Source organism: Nycticebus coucang, chromosome 3 (assembly GCF_027406575.1).
Source record: "Nycticebus coucang isolate mNycCou1 chromosome 3, mNycCou1.pri, whole genome shotgun sequence".
In the NCBI taxonomy this organism is placed as follows: domain Eukaryota; kingdom Metazoa; phylum Chordata; class Mammalia; order Primates; family Lorisidae; genus Nycticebus; species Nycticebus coucang.
The window spans coordinates 25,154,704-25,173,958 of NC_069782.1; the positions used below are offsets into that span (position 1 = coordinate 25,154,704).

Genomic DNA, 19,255 nt, shown 5'->3' on the forward strand with positions numbered 1-19,255 from the left:
TTTATTTTTTGAGACTGAGACTCACTTTGTCACCCTCGGTAGACTGTCACGGTGTCATAGCTCACAGCAACCTCAAACTCTTGGACTCAAGCAATTCCCTTGCCTCAAACCTCCTGAATAGCTAGGAATATAGGTGCCTGCCACAACACCTTACTATTTTTTTTTCTTAGAGACAGCATCTTACTCTTGCTCAGGTCTTTTTTGTAGAGACAGCATCTTGCTCTTGCTCAGGTCTTAAGTTCCTGAGCTCAGGTGATCCACCTGCCATAGCCTCCCAGAGTGCTAGGATTATAGGCATGAGCCACCACACCCAGACAATCTTTTAAGCATTTAAGTCAGGGGTCAGCAAACCATGGCCCACAGGCTAAATCTGGTCCATCACTTGTTTTTGTTCAGTTACTGACCTAAGAATGGTTTTACATTTTTATATGGTTGGGGGAAAAAAATTCAAAAAGAGTAACATTTCATGATATATGAAAACTATATGAAATTCAACTTGATAAAAATGTTCTGTTGGAACATGGTCGTGCTTTTGTTTGTACATTATTTATTGGCTGCTTTTGCACTATAATGGCAGAACTGACTAGTTGCAACAGGGATGCAAAGATTAAAATATGTACTATTTGGTCCTTTACAGAAAACGTTTGCTGACTCATGGCATTGTGTGAGGATGTTATGGCCCTTGCTGCTGCTTCCATGAGGGAAACCAACCTGAAGATGAACTATCACAAGGAAAGGGGCTTCTGAGAAACTTGCTGAGAAAAGGGTTAGAGCCCAGGTACGATAGTGAACCTCTGGACTGAATCAAGCCTGAAGCCCAGCGCACCATAACTTTCTCCTTGTCTCAAGTAATTTTATCTGCTTCTCTGAAGCAAGGAAGCTAGTCCACATCTATGGCTCATAGAGACTACCTACTTCAATAACTTAACAAAGCATCTTCCTAATCAAGGCAAATCTCTCCTTAAAGCAAATCCTGTACCAGATATTTATAGAATAAATGTTTCCTATCACTAGATGTAAACAGGCTTAGGATTATGTACTTTTGATGAGTTGATGTTTTTAACATTATAAAATGTTTATTTTCCTGCTGGAAATATCCATATTTTGAAATCTACCTTGATACTAGTATAGCTGCACCAACTTTCTTGGGTTCAGTGTTTCTGCAGGATCTGCTTCTCGATCTTATTTTTAACTTGTTAGCATCTTTCATTTAAAATGCATATAATCTCTGCTTTTAACTGGAATTTTTAGCCCATTTACATTTAATGTAATTAATAATATGGTTAAATGTAAGTCTGGTATAAGTCCCCCACACTAACAGGCTGCCTTTTTTTATCCCCCTTTCATCACTTTTAAGAAGGCATTCGACTATCATTTGGTCTCTAGTGTTTCTGGTGAGACATCAGCCTTTATTCTTATTGGTTTTTTCCTTAGTACTTTGTAATGTATCTTTTACTTCTGTATGATTCAAAAAAAATTTTTTTATCTTTGATTTTTAGAACTATGAGTTGCTTGGGAGTAATTTTCTTTTTATTTAATCCTGCTTAGAGTTCATTGAACTTCCTAAATTTGAGGTTGGCTAATACTTTAAGTCACATTTGAAAAAAATTTGCCATTATTTAAAAAAATTTTTTTTTGGTCTTCTCTCTCTTTCCAGAGACTTCAATTTCATGTTTCTTAGGATATTTAGTATTGTTATATAGGTTTTCATAGCTCTGCAATTTAAAACAATTTTTCTTCCAGTGCTCACTTGGGTAATTTCTATCTGTGCAAAAGTTTACAAATCATTTTTCTTCTCTGGTGCCCAACTAGCTGTTAAGTTTGTTTGATAAATGCTTTATTTCAGATATATTTTTCAGTTCTAGGATTTCAATTTGGTAATCTTTTTCTATTTACACATCCCTCCTAATATTCTTCATCTCTTTTCCCAACCTACCAATCCTTTCCAATAGATTATTTTAAAGTCTTCCTCTGTTAATTCTAACATCTAGGACTTTGGGGGATCTGTTTGTTTTTTCCCTGGATTATGGATCATATTTTCTAGCTCCTTTATATATACAGTAAGTGTTAATTATATACTGTACATTATGGGCAGTATGTTGTAAGCGACATGCTGTCTTCTCTTGAAGAGCATTGAGTTTTGTTGTAGCACACAGTTAATTTACTGACAAATCACTTTCATCTTATAGGGTTTGTTAGAGTGGGCTTATTTTTGTTTTACTGTTAGACTTCATCTTGGAATTTTGTTAAGTCCCTTTTAATTGACTGGATTTGAATTCCAAAACGTGTCTCTCCCTCATCAAGCATCTGCTACCATCTCTGCTCAGTTCTTTCAGCTCCCAGCTATTGCTTTCCAGGGGATTCCCTGGAGTCTCAGCATGCACGTGTGCAGTTTGGAAGTCAACCGACAATTCAAGGTGAATTTGTACACAGAGTTTGGGAGTCCCATGCTGTCTCTCTCTTTTCTGAAATATCCTTCCCTAATTTATAGCTACTCTGACAGACACATTGGCCTCTGAATACTCAGTTCTGATTCCGTCTCTACCTGATTGAACTCTATCCCCAGGTACTCTCAGAGAATCTCACCTAGTTTGTTTTCGTAATTCAAGGATCATGGTTTCTCCAGTTTCTGCCTAGTTTTAGTCATTCCCAAGGGACTTCAAACAATTGTTCTAATTCTGACTTTATAATTATTTGCACTGTTTTATTTTGGTCCAGACCTTAACCTTGCTATTGGTAAATGGTAGTTAATAAAAGCTACTCTGCTATCACCAGAAGTTAACTCCTGTCATTACTTTTACAAAACAAAACAAATAAACAAACAAAAGCCCTCGGCTTGTTCTAGGCAGAAATGAATTTTCTTGGATAATAGTCTAAGAATATATCAATGCTAAGAGCTACCTTAGGGATTGACCATCAAGGATGTGCCAGTCATTATCGAGGTGCTTTACCTACCCCAAATTTACAGATGAGAAAACTGAAGCACAAGAAGGTTGAGAAACTTGCCCAAGTTCACACAGGTGGTAAACAGGAAAGCCAGGACCCATCCTAGACAGTCTGATGTCATAGCTGGCACTCTTAATGACTGCAGTCTGCTGCTATTCAAGAATAGGCTGGACGTTCCTTGATGAAGACACTTTGGAAGGGATTTAAATTTGTAATAGAGAGAACTGAATTGATTAGCCTTTAAGTTCCTTTAAACTTATGAATCTATTACTCTATTAAAATTATAACCCTTAATCAGCTAAAAACGTTGTTGTGTCAGAAAAATTTGCCCTCTATCAGAAATCCAGAAAATGTTCACAAAAAATAATATTTTCATTTGTACTCAGCCCCTGCAGAATTATTTCTCTTTTCTTCACTTTAGAATCTGAATTCCAGCACCTTAAGCAGAATGTGTACTTGTGGTTGCCTGGATTGCTGAAGGACCAGTTGTATACCATGCTCATTCCGAATGCAGCATCAAGATATGTAAACCAGCTTACTTCGCGCAGTTCAAAGCAGCAGGCTTTGAAGTCTTGAAAACTTGCCATTTTGGAATGTTTTTCCACACCACCCCCAATACATTTGAAAAATATTTTTAACCAGTGAAATTATTCTAGGAAAAAAGCCACAGTGAAGTATTTTTTCCTATAACAAAAATTAAACCATTTTTGAGATTGAGAAAAATATTCCCTTCCTTGATATCCCTGCCTGCTATAGTGCTTCCCAAATTGTTTTAAACTAACTAGTCACAAAGAAATATTGTTTTGTAAAAATAAAATAAATGACAAATTCTTGAAAGAAAAGTCTAAAATCCTTAAATAACCTATAAAATGTGTTGCCTTTTACTGTAGTCTGATGTTGATGTAAGTTTATTTACAATATGTTATCATGAGAATGCACAGAAGAAATTATTTTCTGAAATTAGTACCAGCATTAAGGAATACCACTGTACCTCCTTTGTATGTGGGCTGTTTTTCTCTTACAACACTGTTGATATTTTATTTTTTATTTCTTTTTTTTAGAGACAGAGTCTCACTTTATCGCCCTCAGTGGAGTGCTGTAGTGTCACAGCTCACAGCAACCTCCCAACTCCTAGGCCTAGGCGATTCTCTTGCCTCAGCCTCCCAAGTAGCTGGGACTACAGGTGCACACCACAGCGCCTGGCTATTTTATTGTTGCAGTTTGGCCATGGCTGAGTTTGAGACACAGGCACCACCCCACTGTTGATAATATAAAACATTGTATTTAGACTGGGTGTGGTGACTAATATATTCTTAGACTATTATCCTGTAATCCTAGCCCTCTGGGAGGCCAAGGCAGGTGGGTTGCTTGAGGTCAGGAGTTCAAGACCAGCGTGAGCAAGAGTAAGACCCCCATCTCTAAAAATAGCTGGGCATTGTGGCAGGTGCCTGTAGTCCCAGCTACTCAGGAAGCTGAGGCAAGAGGATTGCTTGAGCCCAAGAGTTTCAGGTTGCTGTGAGCTATGACGTCACTGCACTCTACTGAGGGTGACAAAGTAAAACTCTGTCTCAAAAAATTAAATAAAATAAACATTGTGGGTGGTGCCTGTAGCTCAAGCAGCTAAGGCGCCAGCCACATACACCAGAGCTGACGGGTTCGAATCTGGCCTGGGCCTGCCAAACAATGACAACTACAACCAAAATATAACCGGGTGTTGTGGCAGGTGTCTGTAGTCCCAGCTACTCAGGAGGCTACAGCAAGAGAATCACTTAGGCCCAGGAGTTTGAGGTTGCTGTGAACCGTGACATCATGGCACTCTACCCAGGGTGATACCTTGAGGATCTGTCTCAAAAAAACCAAAATTATAATAAAAACATTGTATTAGCTTGTTTAAAGTGCTGCAGGAAAGCATACAACCAAATCTGTGGCTAACCCTTAGTGATTGGAAAGGACATAATGTCATCTTCAAAAAAAATGACTTGGGAGGCTGAGGCAGGAGGATCACTTGAGCATAGGAGTTTGAGGTTGAAAACATGACTTGGGAGGCTGAGGCAGGAGGATCACTTGAGCATAGGAGTTTGAGGTTGCTGGGAGTTAGGGTGATGCCATGGCACTGCATCTTGTGTGACAAAGCAAGACTCTGCCTCATAAAAAAGATAGAATTTATTCATTAATTTACTCAATTCTTGGCTCCATCTTACTTTTTTCAACTTCTTTTTTTTTTTTTTGCCTAATTTTTCTTATCGGTTTGAATTAATTTTATCCTTGTTTTGAAAGCATATTTGTAAGTTACCTTAGCATGTTTGAATATAAATAACCACATGGCCTAGATTTGACTGCCACAATTTAAAAAACAAGAACCACTGAGCCGTGAATAAAAATTGTGAAGCAAATGAGAATCCTCCCCAAAAAAATAATTTCACAAAATATGATGATAGTTAATATCTTAATAAATATACAAGTAAAAAAAATTGAGCGAATATCCTGAAGAGGCATGAAATAGAAAAAAAATATATAATGGGCCAACAAACAATGTGAAAAATGGTCAGCTTTGGTAGCAATCAAAGAAAAACAAAACTAAGTTGGATGGGAAACGTCTGTACACAGTGGGAACGGAAGTTCATGTGCTTCTTTGAAATCTGCATACCTGGACCCCTGTCCTCAAGGAGTAGAAAGATATGCAAGTAGGCATGTGCAGAAGGGAGTGAGGGTGCGTGTGTCACATGGAGGTGACGGGGGTAGTGGGCAGGACAGGCTTCATGGTAGAGGAGAGGCCTCTGCTCCATCTGGAAGGAAGATCTGGGGGCCACCACATGGGAGTCCTTTTTATTTTAAGTGACAAATAAAAATTTATTTATCACGCACAAACATGCTATTTTGAAATCTCTGTACACCGTGGAATAGCTAGATTGAACTAATTAGCATACGCATTTTCTCACTTGTTTTTTGTGGTGCGAACACTTCAGATCTACTCTTTTCGCAATTTTCAAGAGAATGACACATTGCTACCTATCACCATGTGTAAGTGAGACCTTGCAGTGTTTGTCTTTCTGATGCCTGGCTTATTGCAGTTAGTATAATGTCCTCCAGGTTCACCCATTTGGGGCAAATGACAGACTTCCTTCTTTTTAAAGGTTAAATAACATTCCTGTACGTGTGTGTTTTCTATATCCATTCATCCATTGAAGGACACTTAGGGGGTTCCGTATCTTGACTATCGTGAATAGTGCTGCAATGAACACAGGCGCGCGGGTATCTCTTTGACACAGTGATTTCATTTCCTTTAGATAGATACTCAGTAATGGGCTTGACAGATCAGATGTGACTGCCTAAGTGTCATTCCTTGTGTGACAGTCCTTGGCATATAGTGATAATTTTTTTTCCAGATAAAAGAGGGAGAAAGGACATTTTTGCCAGGGAACAGAGGCAGACTAATGAATAAAATCTATCAAATGGAGAAACGTATGCTTGAATGAATGAGCTAAGTTTGTCAGGGAAATACTAATGTATCTATAAAAAAGAGATTAAATGACCAGTCTCCAAAGGACAAAATGAAGATTTAATTTTTTTTTTCTTCTATGGATCATTACCATACACTTTACAACCAGAAAGAACTCTGGACAATTTCTTTGGCTCTAATTACATCCTGATAATTTTAACAGCATCTCCTCCAACCACTAGGTCTAAACACTCCCAACTTGAGCATTTTCTAGCCAATAAGTTCTGAAAAGGCCCATCTATGCTACACTTAGGGAATATAAACAGTTGCCTCAAATCTCCATCGTTTTCACTCTGAATTTTTTTTTTTTTTCCTGGCTATTAGGGAAGATAATTAGATAAGCTATAGAAAATATATTTAGCTATGACATAGGTTATTTTATAGTGGTCTACTTCTCGGTAACTTTCTACTCTGTACCTTTTGATACTTTTCAAATTCTATACATTAGTCCTGAACTGCTTTTATAACAAGAAAAGAAATCAGTCCAAAAAATTCTTGAGAATCTCGTGGGGGAGAATTAAATTAGGAAAGTTGTGAAACTATTTAGAAATCTTTGAATTTCTTAGAATCTACCGAGTTCTCATATTATGGGCAATGTAATAGAAGGGTTCAAGGTGGTTTGTAGTTGGGCAGAATCTGGTTTTAGATCTGTTCTATTCTAAACTATTAAATGCAAAATGTATGAATGTTATCTTAAACATAAAACATGAGCCAAAGAAACTCTTTTGCAATTAATTTCAAACTGTCTCCAAAAATCCAGTTGAAAACATACTTACTGTAATAAAAATTCCTACGCTTAACCCAGCTTTTAAACTAATGAATTTAATTTATGAAGAAAACTGCTGTCACTAAAGTGTTCTTAATCATGCCTGTGTTTATGACAAAAATGTCTGTTGCCGTGGAAATTCCAGCGTCAAAGTTGCGATTTATATGTCTTTAGTGAAGTGGAAAGCAAAAATAGGAAATGAATCTTTGGTAAAGAAAAACTTCTTAATATATTTTTTTAAACATTGAAATTATGGCTGGTAGATGGATTTTACAAGTGAACCTCATTTTGCATGACAGGCTACACCAAATTGTAAAAAGTTCTGCATAAATCTAATTTTGGAAAATCAAATAATTTAACATACAACGATGGAAGTTAACAATTGATAGGAATTGCACACAGGGAACCTGCCTCAGTTTAATTAGACATGTATTAAGGCTCTACTATCTTATATTAAAATTAATATTTTCTTAGATTGAGTCTTCTAAAATTGGGCATACGTATAAAGTTTAACATTAGTTTCAAAATGATTTTTAGTTGTCATTAAAACTTAAAATAATGAGATCAGATATGAACTACTCAGCTAAGTTATATAATAAGCAGAATCACAGCTCGCATTTAATCATTTTTTACTGATAGCTAAGCTAATGATCAGGCAAAGGTTGGCAGCCAACAAGAAAAGCAAACAAAGGGTTTGTTTTTAATTTATGAAAAGTATTATGTATGCCAGAAAAGTAGAGACTAATATTAAAAGCATTCAGCTTAAGAAAGAAAATTTTACAAATACAAATGAAACCTCTCTAACATTCTTCTTATAGCCCATTCTCCTCCTTCCTTCATCCAAGAGGGATCACAAATTTGAATACGGTATCAGTTATTAATGTTTACCTTTTTTTAGTGTATATGTGTGTATCCATAAATACTATGCCATAGTCCCCATTTTTAAACTTTATATAAATAATATCTCCCTATATATCCTTCTGCAACACTTTTCTTTTGCTTGATTTGCTTTTGACGTGAATACAGATTGATATGTCTCTATTATTAATTCATTTATGCATGTTGTTTAAAATTCTCTTATTTAGTCATTTATAACTTCCATATAACATCCTCTTGTATGAACACACAATTATTCATTAATCTGTTTTCCACCTGAGGGGTATGTAATAGGTTTTAATTTTTTGCTATTATAACAAATTCATCAGTGATCATTTTTACACAAGCCTCTTTGGACACACGTGGGAACTCCTTTTGTGGAGTTTGCCTATACCATAGGCATTTCAAATATGAGCAAATGGCAAGGAGGAGTTAAGCAGTTAAGTTCTGGGTCTACCCCTTCCTCCCTAACCCACAGTTAGAAGCTTGTTCAATCCCGTGCACACATAGATAATATCAAATGAATAAATAATGCCTTTTACCTGTTTTATAAATTACAGATGTCCTTAGTGACATTATGTATTGTGCTCTTAAGATTCCAGGCTTTATGGACACCCTGTAAATTCCAAGATACATTAAGGAAAACAGGGTCCCAGTCGCCAACTGAGTGAAACCCATGGGAATGTGGGGCAGGCTCCACACGCTCTCAACACCCTTGAGCTAAGGTTATAATAAGGCTGTGCAAAGACAATACAGCAACATAAAACTATGTGCCAAAGAGCACTTTTAACAGAGGCAAAGAAGCAGGGCACCTGGAAAGGGCTCTAGGAGTCCTGGGGGGCAGACACCCTCTGCACAATCATTTGAACTGGGTTGGAGGGATTCCCTTGATGTTGGCTGGAAGGGGAAGGAAGGGCAATGCAGACGAGAGGCAGAAACCAAGTTTCCAGCACTCTCCAGAAACTCACCATTTTTTCCCTGCAATTCAGTGAGGGACAGCAAATCAGCTGGGCTGGTGGAATGTGTGAAGTGCCTACACAGTGAAATAAACCAACACCACTGCATTTAAGCCTCCCAACAGCTGGCAGGTAGTCACTTTCTAAAGCAATCTTTTGGAGATTGATCTGGAGCAAGGAAGCGCTGGGCTCTGATTACCCCTCCCTTAGCTGCTGGCGCTCTGCCCCTTCTCTCCCTTCCTGGGCTTCCCTCCTCTTTTTGTCAGTTGCCCTTCTCTCTCTTTCAGTTTGCTTCCTGTCATTCCCTGTTATAATTAAAACAAAAGGGAAACCTCACAAGTGTCTGCTATAAAGCATTTACAGATACTGTTTACGCATTAAAAAAAAAAGAAAAAAGCTGCAAATTGTGTAATTTTGGTCTAAAAAAAATTCTGAAAGATATTTCTGGAAATAAACATATCTTTCATCTTAGTAGATTCTGAATTTTCTTTTTATTTGTACTTAAGCCCAGTTCATCATCATTCTCTTACTGCCTTGCACAGAAAGTTACAGCTTTAACTAGTGAGTGTTGCTTCTATTTTAGAAGACATGATGAATTTCTGGAATGATAGCTTAAAATGGGGAAACTGTTACTGTGTGGTCTAGTGCAGTTTTAGACAGTGTTTCTCTCAGGCAAAACAACACCCCAAAATAACAGCATCTGTAAGTAACTGAAAGTGGAGAAAAAGTTAAAAATGTGCTGAAATGTTACATTATCTGCTATAGTTGGAAGAGACCAGCCTTTCCCAGGGGAAACCAACATATTCTATTGGCACAGATAACACTAGGGACCCCCAACCCCATGCTTTCTATTCTGCAAGTTATGCATGAAAACCTGCTCCTGGAGCTGGTGACAGGTGGTCCAGTTTTAGTTGGAAGATTAACTACGCCTTCTTCTTCCTTGACTTTCCAATGTCCCAGAACCATGGAGTGGGTACAATGGCAGGGAAGCCAGCTTAGCAATAAAGAGGTCAGATTGTGCAGTCAGGATTTAAATCCTGGCTCTCCCTCTGACTGTGATCATTGAACAAGTTACTTAATTGTCTTCTGCTTCTGTTTCCTCATCTGTAATTTGGGGTCATTAATACCATGTGCATTGTGGTCATAACTCTTGGAAGACAGAGAAAAATAATGCCTGGGATGCACTTACTAACACGGTTTCTGACAGGGCAAATGCACTCGAAAGGGTGAGCTACAGTGGTAGGGGTGAGGGTGGTGGAGGATGGGCAATGCCCTGACTCTCTCTCTCAGAACTCCATAGTGCCATCGTGCCTGGGTTATATCTGTCCATCCATCTGTCTGGTTATATCTATCCATCCATTAACAAATATTACAGACCTCCACTGCGTTCCAGGCCTTGCACTAGGGTTCTATAAAAACAGTACATGCATTTATATTCACTAATATTTAAAACAGAGAAAAACAAAAAGCATCCAATTAACAAAAACTTAATAGCAACCAAGAATAGAAGATGGGAATACACATTCATGGGAAATTTAACATTAGGTTGAAACACACCTGTATTAAATGTATAGGTCATTTGGTGCTCCGTTCTGGCCTCCATGGCCAAACTTTGCACAATAAGTAGAACATCAAACATTGAAAAACATAAATCCTTCGAAGTGTTCTCCCACCCAGCAAAGACATTTTTAAACTCCAATCCCAGGCCAAAACTCCTGGAAGCCTTCACTTACAACGGAGTCAGCCGCCACCACACAAATGGCTGTTCTGTTTGAACTAAACTTTATTTCACGTGAGGGCACAGTCATCGGGCAAGGCTGTTTTTTGCTCTTTCTCGTTCATTACAACACGGCTTCCTTTCAGGCCTCTAGCCTTTTGTTTGTTTCTCTTCCATTATATTCCGCGTGCGCATCTTCCCTGGAGGCCCGGCTGTCATTTGTTCCATTCATTCCTTTCAGTCACCCAATATTTATTAAATGTCTACTGTCAGTGGCAGGAACTTGTCACTCTTCTCCTCAGTCACCTGTAAAGGTACCATATCATCTGCTGATTTAAGCCCAGACTCTTCATTCTAGTCCATTCTTACAGTTGATTTTCCGTTCCTACTGCGCATACTCCAGTCAGGGAGGGGGGCAGGCCCTTGGCACACATGCCCTACGTATTTTCATTTTTATGCCTCTGTTCTTTCATAGCGTCCTCCCTTCTAGAAATTTTTTTTAACAAATTTTCAAATACCAAAACTATTCTTATCCATAAATGTTTTGCTAAAGACTCCTTTCCTGTATGCAGTATTCTAGGGTAATTCCTGTTTGGTTTTTCTCAGACTTTGGAACTTCACAGACGTCTACATTTTAAAAGTTAGGAACCATGTAAGGGCTGTTTTTCTTCCCTTTTATTATCAACCGAGACTATTTTAAAAACGCCAGTTATCCCCTGCTACTACTGTTGCTTCGTAAAAGTAAAGGCCTGTTTAACACCAGTAGGAAGGAGGAAACCCATAATCCCGGAATAAAGGGTAATACATTAAACCAATTTAGCTACAGAAAAACACGTTTATGTTATTATTATTATCATCATCACCATTCTTTGCCGTGAATATCCATTCCTGGAGCAGCACTTAGGAAGCACTCATGGGTGGCATTGTTAGATACTGGACAAACGACTGGGAAATTCAATGTCCTCTTCCAGTTTGGAGGGGAAATGACACTCCTAGAACTCTATTACTGTATCAGGCATTGTGCAAAGCACCTTATTACTTCAACTTGCTTAATAGACACAGAGATCCTATGAGATAAATATTAGTACAGTAGAGCCTCTGTAAGATGACCTCCCAGGGTACTCTAACAAACCGGTCAACATAAGGAATGAGGCCTACTGCACTGAGATGTATGTGTGGTGCATGTCTGGTCCTGTCTATGATTGAGTCCACTTGAGAGGTTGGGTAAAGTGGGGAAGTGGTCAACTATACCCCCATTCTACAAATGAGGAAATAAAAGCTTAAAAAGTTGATTCCCTGAAGTAGCAAAGCTAGCAAGTGGTGAAGTTACTATCCAAACCCAGATGTATATAATTCCAGAGACAGTGCTCTAAAATTCTAAGCACCGTGGCCTCTAGGAAGCATAAAATACAGAAGTCATAGTTTGCTACAGATTTCTTCCCAAGCCATATAAAAAAATTCCAAAGTTGAACTTGCCACATTTTGTTTTGTTTTTCGAGACAGAGTCTCACTTTGTTGCCCTTGGTAGAGTGCCACGGCATTGTGCCATGGCATTGTAGCTCAAAGCAACCTCATACTCTTGGGCTTAAGTGATTCTCTTATCTCCTCCCAAGTAGCTGAGACTACAGGAGCCTGCCACGATACCCGGCTACTTTTTTAGAGACAGAGTCTTGCTCTTGCTCAGGCTGGTCTCTAACTCCTGAGCTCAGATAATCCACCCACCTCCGCCTCCCAGAGTGCTAGAATTACAGGTGTGAGCCAACACACCTGGTGAACTTGCCACATGTTAAGGTTTAATCCAGGGTTTCTCAACACTGGCCCATGGACATTTTGAGCTAGAGTGTTCCCGGTTGAGGGGAGCTGCCCTGTTCATTGTAGCATGTTTAACAAGACCCCTGGCCTCTACCCACTAGTGCTCTCCACCAGCTATAACAACTCAAACTGTCTCCAGCATCCTCAACTGTCACCTAAGGGCAAAATCCCTCCCAGTTGAGAACCACCAGTTTAATTCAATCTTACTGCAAGGACCTATCTAAAGACAACCTAAATACAAATAAACTACTATAATCCCGGGAACAACTGCACTGTGGGCAAACTCATTTCTATGAGGAGTTCTGTAAGACAGCTTTAATAAACAATAGCATTGTCATTTAATTCAAATACAATCTAAAACAGTCCTCGAAATTATAGTTTTTTAAAAAATTTTAGCTTGTGTAAAAACAGTCTTATTTTGGCCATTATAAGAGGACAGTACCAGAAACTTATTTCAAACCAAGAGAAACAACAACAATTAAATCCTTTCTAGGGTTACCGGATAAAGGAGATTCGGGAATAAGGGACACCACCCAGTTGAAAAGGCTTCCTCCTGATACAATACAGCCATTAGCAAGGTCAAAGAGTCTCTCGAGATTGAATAAAGATGGAAGCGAGATGTCAAATGGGACCTGAGAAAAAGTAAAAAAGTGTTCATGAAACGCATCGTTTTAAACTGTTGACTAAGTTCTCAAAATACTCAAATGCAAATTTCATACGAAAGATAGTTAACTTCTATGCTTTAGTAAGGCACGGAGTTCCGTATCTCTGCACTGCTGAAATGTCCCACAAGTGTATCATTCTACGTCCTCTTAAGATTGATAGATTAGTCTATAAAAGAGAAAATGCTTCTAAAAATAGGGACTCATTACACATCGTTGCAAGTGTGGGACTTTTTCGGCCTTGCTCTAATGAAATGCTTTCCTTTATAACAGATTGGCCAGTTGGCAAAACACCCCTCCTCCCTCATTTTGAGCACACACTCATGCCACAGTGACTGGGGAAGCAACAGCAAATTATGTTTGGAAATCACTCCATCTGAAAGAGGCACCAGGTTGCCACGAGCAAGAGCTAGTACAGCCAGAGTCGCTCTGAGCAAAATGAAAAATGGAAAATAAAGATTGCTTTTTGCAGTCAGAGCATTCTTTATTTGATTGGGGGGGAAAGGCAGGGAGGAGAGAAAAAAAAAATGAAGGAAAAAAAAACAAATGTTTACTGGGGACCCACTTCATGCCAATCAAGATAAATGCATTTTAAGATGAATGAGCAAAAGCCAAATAGAAGGACCACAGTGAATTAGAGTCTTGTGGGTCTGAATCCTGGTTAAAAAAAAAATAGAGCGGCCGTGACTCTCAAAGGAGTAGGGGGCCGGCCCCATATGCCGGAGGTGGCAGGTTCAAACCCAGCCCCGGCCAAAAACTGCCAAAAAAAAAAAAAATAGAGGACAAGTTTTTATTAATTTCTTGTCTATTTGTTAAATTAACCATTCATGCCCTTTATTTTCCAGAAAGATACTGAACCCAAATGTGAATATCACATTTGGAGGCTGGTTTTGTTAACTTTTATTCACTTTACTTGACTAAAAAAAAAAATGACAAACAATCCAAGTGCTTTCTATAACTTCAAACAAAAAAGAGAGGAATAAATAAAAATTTACAATATTCTCCTTTTTTGATTTATCCTGATGCAATCAATGTTTACAGATTGGGAAGTATTCTCTTTGGTTACTTTTTTTTTTTTTTGGTTACAGTTGGTTATGTTTTTTTTTTTTTTTCCTTTTTTAAAAAATGGAATCATCAAGTTTCTGTTATTAAGAGAAATCCCAGCGGAGGCGGAGCAAGATGGCGGCCGAGTAACAGCTTCCTTGCATCTGGGCACCGTGACTCTGGGGAGATAGGACTCCAGGCATCTCTGGCTGGTGGGATCTGCCTATCATCACTCCTATGAGGATACAGGGAGTCAGCGAGAGACTTCTGGACCCCAAGAGGAGGACTAAAACAGTGGAAAACCGCCAAGCGGTCGCGTGTGTTCAATCGCTCTAAACCCACCCACAACTGTAAGTTCAGTAGCAGCAAGACTGCAAACCAGAAAGGCCTTACCTGTGAACTGTTTTGGTGTCCTTGGACTTGGCACTGAGTTGAACTGCCTTGGGGAGGGCCTGAGCGGGAGTTGTCTAGGGCCCCAGTCTGAGCCGCTGAGCCAGACGGAGCTAATAGTGTTTGGCGGTGGGTCACATGGAACCATTGTCAGTGATCTGCCCCGGCAAGCTCCGCCCTCAGGGTCGCAGAGCTAGAAACGGGTGGGAGCTGGTAACCCAGCAACCAAGTAGCCTAAGGGTGGGGTCTGAGCCGCCTTGCAGCCCTAACCCTCAGGGGCAGAGTGAGACCGGTTTTGGCACACTGGGTAAGTGGATAGCCACTTCAGCAGTGATTCCAGTGAGAAAGCTGGGAAAGCTTCTGCTCAGAAAGTTTACAAGTTCAAAGTGCCTTTTAAGTGGGCTGAAGAGAGATTTAGGGTGTCTACCTGCTGGGGTTTGAGAAATCAGCAGCCTCCAGTCGTATCAGAACTGTGATTAACATCTCATACCCCAGAAGACCACGTGTTGCCCAGACAATATTCAATAACATATACAAACTGCTATGTTTTTGGTTGTGTACTTTTTTCTTTTTTTTTGTTTGGTTGTTTTTTTTTTTTTATTTTGATGTTGTTGATGTTCTTTTGTTTTTTAATTTCAATCTTTTCCACACAGATCCCTTTTTCTTTCTCAATTTTTCTAGTTTAATTATAATTTCCCATTGCTGCCTTTTTTAATAACTAGAACTTCATTTATGCTAGTGTTTCTACCGCTATCATTTGGTTTTTCACCCAATTTTACACCCGTAAAGTTTTCTGTTTGCTTGTTTTGGTTTGATTTATAGCATTTTTGTCTTTCCTCTCTACTTGGTGGAGGTGGGGTACGGTGTCTGATCAGGTTAGCAAAGAGCTGCTGACCTCAAGGGAACCACCCAACTGGGCACCCCCAGAAGGTGGGGTTTTTTAAGGTTGTGTCAAAGTACCCTACTGGACACCTATATTGCCCTGTCTCCCCCTTTCTGTGCCTCTCTTCTTTTTGTCAATATTCCTTATACCCACCCCCTCTCCTTTCTCTATCTTTCTTTTTTTTCTTATCACTCGGTCCTCCTTTATTTCATCCCTTTTTTGCTCTTCAACCTTCTCACCCTTCTGGTCCTGTAACCCTTAGTCCACAGGCACGAGAACTTAAAGAGCAAGAGGAAGTGAAAGGAAAATTAGGGCAAGGACACAGATAAAATAAATCACTCATGAGGAAGAATCAGCAGAAAACTCCAGGCAACATGAAGAACCAGTCCAGAACAACCCCGCCAAGGGACCATGAAGTAGCTACTGCAGATGATTCCACCTGTAAAGAAATGTTAGGAATGACAGAAAGGGAATTTAGAATACACATGTTGAAAACAATGAAAGAAATGATGGAAACAATGAAGGAAATTGCTAATAAAGTGGAAAATAACCAAAAGGAAATCCAAAAACAGAATCAAATAAGAGATGAATGATATGAAGAATATAAAAAGGATATAGCAGACCTGAAGGAACTGAAACAGTCAATCAGGGAACTTAAAGATGCAATGGAAAGTATCAGCAACAGGTTAGACTATGCAGAAGAAAGAATTTCAGAGGTAGAAGACAAAGTTCTTGAGATAACTCAGACAGTAAAAGAGGCAGAAAAGAAGAGAGAGAAAGCAGAACGTTCACTGTCAGAATTATGGGACTTTATGAAGCGTTCCAACATACGAGTTATAGGAATTCCAGAAGGGGTAGAAGAATGCCCCAGAGGAATGGAAGCCATACTAGAGAATATTATAAAAGAAAATTTCCCAAACATCACCAAAGATTCTGACACACTGCTTTCAGAGGGCTATCGGACCCCAGGTCGCCTCAACTCTAACCGAGCTTCTCCAAGACACATTGTGATGAACCTGTCCAAAGTCAAGACAAAAGAAAAGATTCTGCAAGCTGCCAGGAGTAAGCGCCAGTTGACCTACAGGGGCAAATCCATCAGAGTGACCGCAGACTTCTCTAATGAAACTTTCCAAGCAAGAAGACAATGGTCATCTACCTTTAATCTACTTAAACAGAACAATTTTCAGCCTATAATTCTGTACCCTGCTAAGCTAAGCTTCAAAATTGATGGAGAAATCAAATCATTTACGGATATACAAACATTGAGGAAATTCGCCACAACAAGACCAGCTCTACAGGAAATACTTCAACCTGTTCTGCACACTGACCACCACAATGGATCAGCAACAGAGTAATAACTCAGAAATCAAAGGACAGAACCTAACCTCCACACTGACGCAAAAGATAAAACTAAGCAATGGACTCTCACCAAATAAGACGAACAGAATACTACCACACTTATCAATTATCTCAATAAATGTTAATGCCTTGAATTCCCCACTGAAGAGACATAGATTGGCTGACTGGATTAAAAAACACAAGCCATCCATTTGCTGTCTGCAAGAAACACACCTGGCTTCAAAAGACAAATTAAAGCTCCGAGTCAAGGGTTGGAAGACAATTTTTCAGGCAAATGGAATTCAGAAGAAAAGAGGAGTTGCAATCTTATTTTCAGATACATGTGGATTTAAAGCAACCAAAGTCAAAAAAGACAAAGATGGTCACTTTATATTGGTCAAGGGAAAACTACAACAAGAAGACATTTCAATTCTAAATATTTATGCATCAATTTAAATGCTCCCAGATTCTTGAAGCAGACCTTACTCAGTCTGAGCAATATGATATCTAATAATACCATAATAACAGAGGACTTTAACACTCCTCTTACAGAACTGGACAGATCCTCTAAACAGAAATTAAACAAAGATATAAGAGATTTAAATGAGACCCTAGAACAACTGTGCTTGATAGACGCATATAGAACACTCCACCCCAAAGATAAAGAATATACATTCTTCTCATCACCCCATGGAACATTCTCCAAAATTGATCATATCCTGGGACACAAAACAAATATCAACAGAATCAAAAGAATTGAAATTTTACCTTGTATCTTTTCAGACCATAAGGCACTAAAGGTGGAACTCAACTCTAACAAAAATGCTCGACCCACCCAAAGGCATGGAAATTAAACAATCTTCTGTTGAATAACAGATGGGTGTGGGAAGAAATAAAACAGGAAATCATTAACTTCCTTGAGCATAACAACAATGAACACACAAGCTACCAAAACCTGTGGGATACTGCAAAAGCAGTTTTGAGAGGAAAATTCATCGCTTTAGATGCCTACATTCGAAAAACAGAAAGAGAGTGCATCAACAATCTCACAAGAGATCTTATGGAATTGGAAAAAGAAGAACAATCTAAGCCTAAACCCAGTAGAAGAAAAGAAATATCCAAAATCAAATCAGAGATCAATGAAATTGAAAACAAAAGAATCATTCAGAAAATTAATGAAACAAGGAGTTGGTTTTTTGAAAAAAAAATAAAATAAAATAGATAAACCATTGGCCAGACTAACTAGAAATAGAAAAATAAAATCTCTGGTAACTTCAATCAGAAACGATAAAGGGGAAATAACAACTGATCCCACAGAGATACAAGAGATCATCTCTGAATACTACCAGAAACTCTATGCCCAGAAATTTGACAATGTGAAGGAAATGGATCAATATTTGGAATCACACCCTCTCCCTAGACTTAGCCAGGAAGAAATAGACCTCCTGAACAGACCAATTTCAAGCACTGAGATCAAGGAAACAATAAAAAAGCTTCCAACTAAAAAATGCCCTGGTCCAGATGGCTTCACTCCAGAATTCTATCAAACCTTCAAGGAAGAGCTTATTCCTGTACTGCAGAAATTATTCCAAAAAACTGAGGAAGAAGGAATCTTCCCCAACACATTCTATGAAGCAAACATCACCCTGATACCAAAACCAGGAAAAGACCCAAACAAAAAGGAGAATTTCAGACCAATCTCACTCATGAACATAGACGCAAAAATTCTCAACAAAATCCTAGCCAATACATTACAGCTTATCATCAAAAAAGTCATTCATCATGATCAAGTAGGCTTCATCCCAGGGATGCAAGGCTGGTTTAACATACGCAAGTCCATAAACGTTATCCACCATATTAACAGAGGTAAAAATAAAGATCACATGATCCTCTCAATAGATGCAGAAAAAGCATTTGATAAAATCCAGCATCCTTTTCTAATTAGAACGCTGAAGAGTATAGGCATAGGTGGCACATTTCTAAAACTGATTGAAGCTATCTATGACAAACCCACAGCCAATATTTTACTGAATGGAGTAAAACTGAAAGCTTTTCCTCTTAGAACTGGAACCAGACAAGGTTGTCCTCTGTCACCTTTACTATTCAACATAGTGCTGGAAGTTCTAGCCAATACAATTAGGCAAGATAAGGAAATAAAGGGAATCCAAATGGGAGCAGAGGAGGTCAAACTCTCCCTCTTTGCTGACGACATGATCTTATACTTAGAGAACCCCAAAGACTCAACCACAAGACTCCTAGAAGTCATCAAAAAATACAGTAATGTTTCAGGATATAAAATCAATGTCCACAAGTCAGTAGCCTTTGTATACGCCAATAACAGTCAAGATGAGAAGCTAATTAAGGAC

General features: G+C 38.8%; 1 protein-coding gene across 1 annotated transcript in view; it reads right to left on the reverse strand.

The window, feature by feature from the left end:
* Positions 1–10,444: 10,444 nt before the first annotated feature.
* CFAP54 (cilia and flagella associated protein 54) overlaps positions 10,445–19,255 on the reverse strand; it is a 339,644-nt gene continuing 330,833 nt past the window's right edge. The window contains exons 69-70 of the mRNA XM_053586325.1: positions 13,072–13,204; positions 10,445–11,066 (exon numbers count right to left, since the gene is read on the reverse strand). Coding sequence (XP_053442300.1) covers positions 11,059–11,066; positions 13,072–13,204 — 141 coding nt within the window. The 3' untranslated portion in view covers positions 10,445–11,058. The remainder of the gene's footprint in view (positions 11,067–13,071; positions 13,205–19,255) is intronic.